The sequence below is a fragment of the Coffea arabica genome, chromosome 4e (genome assembly GCF_036785885.1).
Source record: "Coffea arabica cultivar ET-39 chromosome 4e, Coffea Arabica ET-39 HiFi, whole genome shotgun sequence".
NCBI lineage: Eukaryota > Viridiplantae > Streptophyta > Magnoliopsida > Gentianales > Rubiaceae > Coffea > Coffea arabica.
The window spans coordinates 42,134,516-42,144,452 of NC_092317.1; the positions used below are offsets into that span (position 1 = coordinate 42,134,516).

General features: G+C 32.8%; 1 protein-coding gene across 2 annotated transcripts; it reads left to right on the forward strand.

Moving 5' to 3' along the window:
• The first annotated feature begins 407 nt into the window (after positions 1 to 407).
• LOC113741965 (uncharacterized) lies at positions 408 to 2,959 on the forward strand. 2 transcript variants are annotated; one of them, XM_072047881.1, is made up of 2 exons: positions 408 to 536; positions 1,015 to 2,959. In XM_072047881.1, the coding sequence occupies exon 2, from the start codon at positions 1,086 to 1,088 to the stop codon at positions 2,661 to 2,663; it is 1,578 nt and encodes a 525-aa protein (XP_071903982.1). In that variant the 5' UTR covers positions 408 to 536; positions 1,015 to 1,085; the 3' UTR covers positions 2,664 to 2,959. The 2 variants fall into 2 exon arrangements, with proteins under 2 accessions (XP_071903982.1, XP_027125439.1); XM_027269638.2 differs by having other exon boundaries at positions 411 to 2,959.
• Positions 2,960 to 9,937: the final 6,978 nt, after the last annotated feature.

Below are 9,937 nucleotides of genomic sequence, written 5' to 3' on the forward strand. Positions count from 1 at the left end.
ATCAAAGTGTGACGAAAGGAATAGTATAATTATACACCAAATACTGTGTTAAGTAAATAAATCGAACTGAATTGCACACAGCACAACCGTACTTGCTCAAAATCCATCGGCACAGATTATATTATAAATAATCAGAGAAGAAAAACAAACAAAAGAATAACGGCCACAGAGTGGAACCTTTTATCACTTGGAGTCTTGGGCTTCCTTATTAGCAAGACAAAGGAAAGAATAGTTAGAAAGCAGTTAAGTCTCATAGTTTAAAATTGGGAGCTTTCTCAGCCATAGGGATCTCCAATTGGACAAAATTTCAACCATTGGATATTTGTAGGCGTAGAATTCTCAGTTGAGTACACGTGCTGCTATCTCTATCCATCTCTTCTTTGCCTCTTTTTATCTTTGCTTCCATGCATGGATTTCTCCTCCAAATATAGTCTGTGTTTATTACTATGTAAGAAAGAGAGAGTATAAACTACTCTCTTTCAATTCTTTCTTTTGCCTGGTTGGATTGCTAGTTCATTGCCATCATTGGCAACAAGGTTAGCAACTTAGCATAGCCCTTCTCTTCATATTTTTTGATGTTTTTTAATATTTATTTTTTTTGCTTCAAATACTATTATTCAACTAACCAATTGAGCTACTACTACTAGTGCTGGAGAGAGACTTCACTACCACTACATATTCGCCAGCTATTTCCTAACTCTTCTGCTCATCAGATCTTGTTATTGACCAAAAATTCTTTTCTTCTTCGATCAGTTCAAGATTGGAGAAGATATTGAAACTCAACCCCACTTGAATTGTCAGCTCAGATTTCAATTTCTAGCTTTGTTTCTTGATCTGTTTGCTCTGTTTGATTAAAAGCCATTGATCAGTTGTTGTTCAGTACAATGAGATCAAAGCTGTAGCTTTTTTTTTTTTTTTTTGGTTGTTTTCCAGATTGAGTAATATCAGAGATTCTTATTGTTTGTCTGATCTGATTCTTTTTCATTGAGCTTTAATCCAATTCGATGGAAGAAGATCAAGAAGTGAAGCATGTGTGCAAGTTTTGTGACAAAAGCTTCCCCTGTGGTAGATCTTTAGGGGGTCATATGAGGTCCCATCTGATCAATATTCCAGCTGAATCCAACGAGAAGCATGGCAAGAAAAGGTTGCCATCTTTCAAGACTGGTAATCGAGATGATTCCTCTAAAGAAGCTCAAAATGGTTACAGCCTTCGAGAGAATCGCAAGAAAACAAGTAAATTTGCTGCAAATTCAAGTGAAGATACTTCACTTGATAGCAAAGTCTGCAAGGAATGTGGCAAATGTTTTCCATCTTGGAAAGCCTTGTTTGGTCACATGAAGTGCCACTCTGATAAAGTATTATCAAATAACAGTGCCAGTGTGGAGGACGATTCTTGGAACAGTGCTGCTGCTAATCAAAAGCTGGTCATGGATAGCCAATCTGATAATGAAGCAGCAGCTCCAATTCGAAAGCAGAGATCAAGAACAATCAAAAGGTACAAAGCTACTAAAAATATTAATACTGCTCCTTTAACAATTGCACAACCTTCACCCTGCGTAACTGAGAATCATGAGCAAGAACAACAAGAAGAGGTTGCTATGAGTTTGATAATGCTTTCGAGGGATGCGAGTAACTGGGGTGGTCTGAAATCAGTTGGTGGGGGTGAGTCCTCTGATTATAATTCTGAGTTTTTAGAAGCTCGATCATCAAATCAAAATAAGCAAGATTGTAAAACTGAGAGCAAGATTTTAAAGTCCTCTAATCTTGACTCTAAGATGAAGTCCAAGATGAAGCAACCAGAACCAAGTAAAGCTTCTGGAATGTCGAGAAAAGAGTTCAGAGTGAAGAGTTCAGAAGTTTCAACTGATGCTTTTCTTGGAGATGTCTTTATTAAAAAGAATAAAGTGGAGGAGGGTGCTGAACTCCAGCAGTCTAAAGTTGAATTGCCAAAGAATCAGTCTGAATCAGAATCCAAGAAGCAGAATTTGAGCAAAAGAAGGTGCATCGCTTTGCATGATGATCCAGAATTGAGTGCAGATTACTCAATAACGAAACTGGCTTGTGGTGTTTCTGATTCTGAGTTGCTGTATCTGGGTTCTGATAGGAAAAGCAAATTTGAGTGTACTACTTGTAACAAGGCCTTCCATTCCTATCAGGCTTTAGGGGGTCACAGGGCTAGCCACAAGAGGATGAAAGGCTGTTTGGGTTCGAAAATTGATAGCAGTGAAAACAGCACTGAAACTGAAATCTCCCCAAATCAAACTGCTGACAGCAAACTGAGGATCAAAGGCTACAGCAATGACATTGATACCACCACCGATGGTTCCAAAGAAAAGGTCGAAATGACAGATTATGGGTCCAAGGAGATCAAGACTGTTAATACAGATTATGGATTTAAGAAAGACAAAAGCCATGAATGCCCAATATGCTTCAAACTTTTCCCATCAGGTCAAGCCTTAGGTGGTCACAAGAGGGCACACTTGGCTGCTGAGGCCAAAAGCAATCAAGGAATTGTAATTCAGAAGCAAATTCCTGAAATCAGAGACTTCCTGGATCTCAACTTGCCTGCTCCTGCTGAAGAAGAGAGCAGTGACCAAGTCTACTTCAGCCCTTGGTGGATTGCAAGCAACCACAAGCCTGAGCCACTGGTGGGGATGCTCTAACTGATCATCCTGCTTTCTAGCCTTAATTCAAGTGTACAGATTCATTAATTCATTTCATAATTGAAATGTCCACAGCAGTATCTACTATTCCATTGGGCTAATTTATTAGCCACTTAGTAGCCCCTATTCCATCTCACTAGTCAGTTAATCACAACCCTTGATTTTCTGCTCATTATTTACATGATTCTTTACTTGTTTGGCAGAAAAATAACCTTTTTGTTTCCTTGGCTTCTGAAACATGTACACCTCATTATTCATGTTAATGGATATTATGATGCAACAATCCTTTTCTTGAATTTCATTCTTTCGTTTACACTACTTGAGTTGTAGTACTTCTTTTGAAGAGTAAAATACTCATCTGGGGGGCAATAATTCTTACTTGGGAATGAAGGAAAATCAGTGAGGTGTTGAAAAATTTTCGACATGTATCTAAAAGTGATGAGATGAGGAGATAAAGAAGAAATTTTAATAATGTACACGGAAACAGCAAGTGAGTTCATGGTGGTTGTTTAGTCACCTACCATAAAACATCACAACCATCTCATTGCACAATCTTTTCATTAATTCCTTACCATGTTGTCAATTTATCTTGAATCCCATATGGGATATTTCTTCATAATTCAAGAGGAGACCAGTGGATTGAAGCACACATAAAAGTATGTTTTTCTAAGGATTCACTAATAATAATAAAAGGCATATAATACCAATACACTATCTTGTTCAAGTTATAAGATCTCTAATAACTTAAAGTAAACAAAATGGTTCAAGTAATCAAGTCTTTCCAGTACTCTCCTCTTAATTATGTCCACGTTACTCTGAATACTTCAACTGATGGTTGCATAAATCTACCATAAACTAAAGGGAAGAAAAGTAGTTGTAGCTAGCATGGCAACAGGAAAAAAAAAAAAAAATTGAACTGCCATATTTCTTGATATTATTGCATATAGAATAGAGTAGAAGAACAAGAAGATTTATGTAGTCTGACTTCAACGTATTAAAATAAAGCTAATGTGATGAAGTAAGCTACATTGGGATTGTTTTTTGAATTAGGAAAAAGAGAAGTAGACCTCCTCTTTTTCACTATATTGTAACGTCTTGGAATAAATAATTGATGTTAATAAGTTAATATGGTTTTCTGATTAACTTTTTTTTTAAAACTAGAGAAAAGGCAATTGGGAATACTAAATTCTTGTTTTCCGAAGCTAGAGGATGGCCATAAGAGTAGATTTAAAGTTATGCACAAAGCTAACCAGAGGATATTCAGTAAAGAATGCTTGAATTGAATATTTCTATCTTAGACCGAGTTTTATGCCATCCAACCAAAATGAAAGAACCACAACGGAACATGCAAGTTGAAGGGACTAGGCTATCTCTGTTTCATGAGAGAGAACTTCCCTCCAATATACCCTAATAAAATTAATTTAAAAATTATTTTTGAAAATTAATACCATTTAGTATATTTGATCACTTGCATTAGTTATACATAAAATTTCATGTGAAATTGACTAACTTTTGAAAATTTTATTGCAAATTTGGCCCATTTTAAATTGTTCAAATAGTTCACATAAATTGAATATTAAATTTTCTCAAAAGAATAATAATATTTAGTATATTGATCTAGAGATCAAAAGAAAAGTAACGACATGGTTGGATGATTTTATAAATTATTGTAATTTAAATATAAATAAATGGATAGAATCCCAAAACTCTAAGTTGAAACATGAGACTTATAGAACTTTAACAGTTTAATCGGTGCCGTGAATAAAAGCATAACATCGAATAAGAATCGAGTTTTCTTTTTAACTTTTCAAGTATTGATAACACTTGTTATACCTATCTTTCAGAACTTTAAGAATGAAAGTAAAAAATAAAAGAAAGGATTATTGCACACATATTATGGAAAAAAATCAAAAAAGCAGAAAAAATAGAGAAGCAACAAGAGGAGAAAGAAAGGACAGGGGAAAAAATAATGCATGACTATTTTGACAAATAATATTTGGGAGGCATGGATCAGATCGTGACAACTTCAATCACGCGCAATAAATGAAAATGCAAGAAATGCCTTATAATTGGGCCTTCACCAGATCTAATCTGGCCAAGTTGACTTGGGGTCGGTTCACCTGATCACCTCCCTTAGTCAACCAGACCTATATGTTAATTGTGAAATCAATTGGCAATAAATTGTTGATTTGGGCAAGGAATTTTAGTCCTTTTTTTGGGATTTTTTTTATGCTCTGCCAATGTAGAGATTTTTTTTTAATATTGACAGATATAAATGCATATCACATATATAATAAGTGAATTTTTAAATTTGAATGGAGATTATGTAGCTTGTATTCAGTCCTGCTAGTGTAATGAAATTCTTACACTAAAGGTGGACAAGAAAATAATTCCATTTTTTTGTCGGAAAATTTTTGGTCCTTTTTTTTTCTCAGCTAAAATGCTACTTCTACAATGAGACGTTACGAATTGAAGAAGCCAGTCGTGTCAGTTAAGAACTTTCAATCTGGGCTGACATGGCATGCGAAGTGGTAATGGTACATCAACGATCTTGTAACAGAAAGATTTATCGCTGTCTCTGGGCTAAGGCCCAAGTATTTCCAAGCCATCAAGTTTAAACGGTCAGCCATCAATGAATTCAAACAGATTATGATCTTTATTTACACATTTTGAGAGTAGATGATTCGAATAAGGTGATGATAGGGTTAAAACTTAAAACCACTAAGCCTCCTAAGATTTAGTGTTATTTATTTGCACTCGCCCCTAAGATTTGGTGTTATTTTTGTCGCGCTTTTCCCACTTGACTGACGGCTAACACTAATGGTTTAACAAAGAAACATTAATGACTTCAAAGAAATAATAAGTAAAAAAAATTTACTTGAAAAGAAGATCCCATTTTTTTTTAGAATGTCTTTAAAAATAGGATCCAACCATTTGAAAAAATTACATGCCCATGGAACCTATTGTAAAATTTAAAATAAAGCCATTTCATGTAAAAAAATCATAATATAATTACCAAAAAAGACTATCATGTAATCTTGATAACGAAAAAAATTCTATTTAAATTTTCAGTTGTCCATGACCTGTATATGATAAATGTTTTACTACATTTGTATCATACCCCCACTTATCATGTTGATTTTAGGAGATATACTTTTAACAATAGTAAAGTTTTCAATATAATTAACATGGTGAGATTTTATATATTTGTGTGTATATAAATGGATATTTTGGGAATCTAATTCTTAATTTTCCCCAAAAAAAATCCAAATTCCACTGAGAATAACCACAATTATAGTGTAAACTACTCCCCCATCCAAACAATCATCACCAAACTTGATAAAATCTATCTCATAATACATGACACATTTCAACTCCTTAGTTTATTATTTGGATTTTTTTAAGCCCAGAAGAAAATAACTCGCAAATAATCAAGAATAATATTCAACAAGTATATTTGACATTATCCTTATATATCTTATATTACCATATAACTATTGAAAATTACAAGAATGCCACTATCATCATTAAACTTTAATTAATGGCCACTAATGGACATTACAAGTTATGTGTTGCAATACTGGGTTAGTTGGGAAGGAAAAAGATGTTAGGAAAATGGTTTAATTTCTTTTAGGCAGATTTCTTGTTTTGTGTGGAAGTAATTAGTTTCCTAATTAGTTTTGATTACTTGAAGTAGTTGTCAAGAAATTTTCTAGTTTGTTTAGAATTTAGAAGTTATTTCCTATTCTATATATATCCAGAAATTAACATTGGTTTCCCGTTGGTTTTTGGTTTTTGGCCAAATAATATTCTCTATAAATAAGTAGGTTGGCATACTACATAGGAGTACACAAGGGACACACAAGGGTGACATATAGCCTTATAGATGGGGTGAGAGAACATTCTTGGGAGACGAGAGATGGTATACAAGTGTTTTGATTTGGATTCAAATTGTATTCGTATTTAAGGTTTTTCTCTCGTAATAAAGAATGAGTTTCTCTCCGTAGATGTAAGTTCAATGATAGAGTCGAACCATGTTAAATATTATGTGTCGTTTATCTTTTTTGCTTGTGACTTATTTGTCATTAATTGTTGTGTACTTGATATCTCAATAGTTGTTTATTCCGCGTTTGAATCCTAACAATTGGTATCAGAACCAAGTTGCGAGATTGAGCTACTCACGAGTAAGTGGATCCCAACAAACTGATATCAGAGCGGGATTTATGGTTGGATTCAAGTTGACTATTGAGATTAAGTAGATTGGTAGCTATTACCAATTGAACAATTTAATAATTTATATCCTTGTTTCAATGGCTTAACAAAAAGCATTGATGGTGAATGATTAGGAGCCGAAAAGCATGAAAACACTTGACAGTGAATTTAGACGGGTGATCTAAAGGTCGAGTTCAATGTCGATTTTTGGACATGAATTGGTCGAGGTTTTCTCACATCTCCAACGGTTGATACTTCATTTCGGATAGTTTCTAGATTCGAATTATATTCTTTAGGTGGTGTAGCATATGTTCTAAAGAAACAAAAGAATTTAATTTTCAAATGCCAGAAGACTCCGATGGCTATGAGTTTTACGTTGCAGGTGGAGTTTTGAAAACCACACATGGCAAAACAGCTCTGAAGATGGGAAGATGTTTGGTGATTTTACCATTTAGTTGCCTCAATGATTAAAAATAGAGCTCACAGAAGGGAATCTCGAGTTACAAGTAGTGATGAGAAGAAATTTTATAAAAGGAGACGGTGAATTGAGACGTCTTCTCACGAGTCAATTGAAAATTGGATTTGAGGTAACTGCACATGTTCATTTGGCGATTGAATCAATTAAATATCAGGACTACATTGGTTCGGGTGTGTAGTTTAGTATTATATTATTTGATAATTGAAAGCAAATGGTTGCTAAAAGAAATATTTGTCAAGATGGAAATTTGTTAGAAAATTGACTTAATTTCTTTTAAACAGATTTCTTGTTTTGTGTGGAAGTAACTAGTTTCCTAATTGGCTTCCACTAGTTGTCTAATTGGTTTTGGTTACTTGAAATCATTGTTGAGAATTTTCTATTTTATTTAGAATTTAGAAATTATTTCCTATTTTGTATAAGTTTAGGAATTAGCATTGGTTTTTAGTTGTTATTTGGTTTTTTGGCCAAATAATATTCTCTATAAATAATTGAGTTGGCATACTACACAGGGGCATACAAGGGACACACAAGAACGATGTATGGAGAGAGGATTCTTGGAAGATAAGAGATGATATACAAGGGTTTGAATTTGGGTTCAAGTTGTATTCTTATATAGAATTTTTCTCTTATAATAAAGTACAGGTTTCTCTCTGTGGACATAGACTCAATGATGGAGTCGAACCACATTAAATATTGTGTGTCATTTATTTTTCATACTTATGAATTGTTTGTCATTAAATTGTTGTGTATTTGATATTTCAATAGTTGTTTGAATCCTAATAGAAGATACCACTTTGGTTAAATAAGGGCAAAAGTGAATTTAATGACAATTTCACTCATTAAATCATAATTTAGCATCTAAGGAGTTATAAAAGCTTTTTTGGGAGTGCCAACATCATTTACCCTATGATATTTGAGATTAGGCCTCAATGGGATCAAACCCAATAGTACTTAATAAAAAATAAGAACATATTGACATTAATTGGAATCCTAATAAGAATGAACCCATTTGTTTGTCCTTTATTGATTATTGATTATGTTTTTTTAGTAGTAGAGGCCATTAAGCTGTATCCATACTTTAGGAAGCTCCCACCTTGAGATTGTAGTCTTTGTTCCTTCCACTGCTAATCTTGAATTAAAAAAGATTCATATTTTACTAAGAGTTATATCATAAGAATGCTTATATAAAACATGTATTTTTTATTTTTTATAATATATAAAAACAATCTTGAAAAAGGGCAAAACAGATATACTTGCAATTAGGTAGTTTCAATATAGAGTTATAAAAAAAGCAACAAGAAGTCAACCAGGAGAAGTGTTGGTTCTGGACTAAAATAATCATACAAGTAACAATAATTTTTCTAATTAAATTTAACAAGGAAATTAGCGAAAATCTCATACCTCAATATTGAGTGAAGCAATGCCAATAATTTGTACCATAAAAGTTAGTTTGGCGTGGATTGAGGTGCGGATTAGGTCACTTTATTTAAAACGATTCGCACCCTACGGTGTATAATCCATTGTAGTAGGTCTCAACAAGTAGCCTTTAGAATATAATAGCCCAATTTTTCGTCCCTATAATGTACTCCAATCTACACTATTGGAGTGAGATAGAAATCTCACATAACATCATTTTTTGCCCCATATGAAATACTTTATTAATAATACATCTCTATAATATATTGTATATTGTAGTAATAGAAAGATAAAGATAGTAAAAAAAATTCCTTCATAGGACATAGATTTAGAACCCAATTGAAGTAAGAATTTTACCGATAGAACCTCTATTTATAAGTTTGAAATATAGGAGTTACAAATAGGTAATAAAGAGTAGTCATAATGAAATTTTAGTTATAAAACATAATAGTCCAGATTAATTATATAACAGTCAATTCAAAATTTATATAGTCATTTAACCATTATAATTGTTATGCCTATTTAACCATTATAACTGTTACATATTTAACAGGTTAATTGTTATAGCTGGTATGCCTATTAACCATTATAGTCGTTACATATTTATGTAATAATGTATAGAATTTGTAATCAAAAATATTAATAAATAATTATGGAATATTTGTAATTTTTATTAAAATACCCCAACAAAAAGTGAGAGCAACATGCAATGACCTATCCTTGGCCGTTGGGTAGTTCTTAGTGTTTTAATTGGAGATACATTATATATCCTTAGACTTACTAAAGTCATAAGTTGCTTTCTCTGCAAAGTCAGAGAAAAGTTACACATATAGATTAGGTGCTTTTGGAGTGGTTTTTTAAAAATTTTAATGCTGGTGTATTTAAAAAACAAGACCTATCGTATGGATTGTTGTATATCAAAATTTGTTATTTCTGAAAAACTTTTTTGCTTGGATTGACTTTTTTTTTTTTTTTGCGAAAAATCACTTCTTGGATATTATTAAGTACAAGTATTTGGACAATTTGTACCCCAATCATTAGCATATATCTTGCACATTTTGACATCAAACCAAAAGAAATCACTTGAAAGTTCATTCTAATTTATCTATTGGAATATTGAAATAAAAAGGTAAACTTTTTGCTCCCCTACCATACAATCCTATGATTT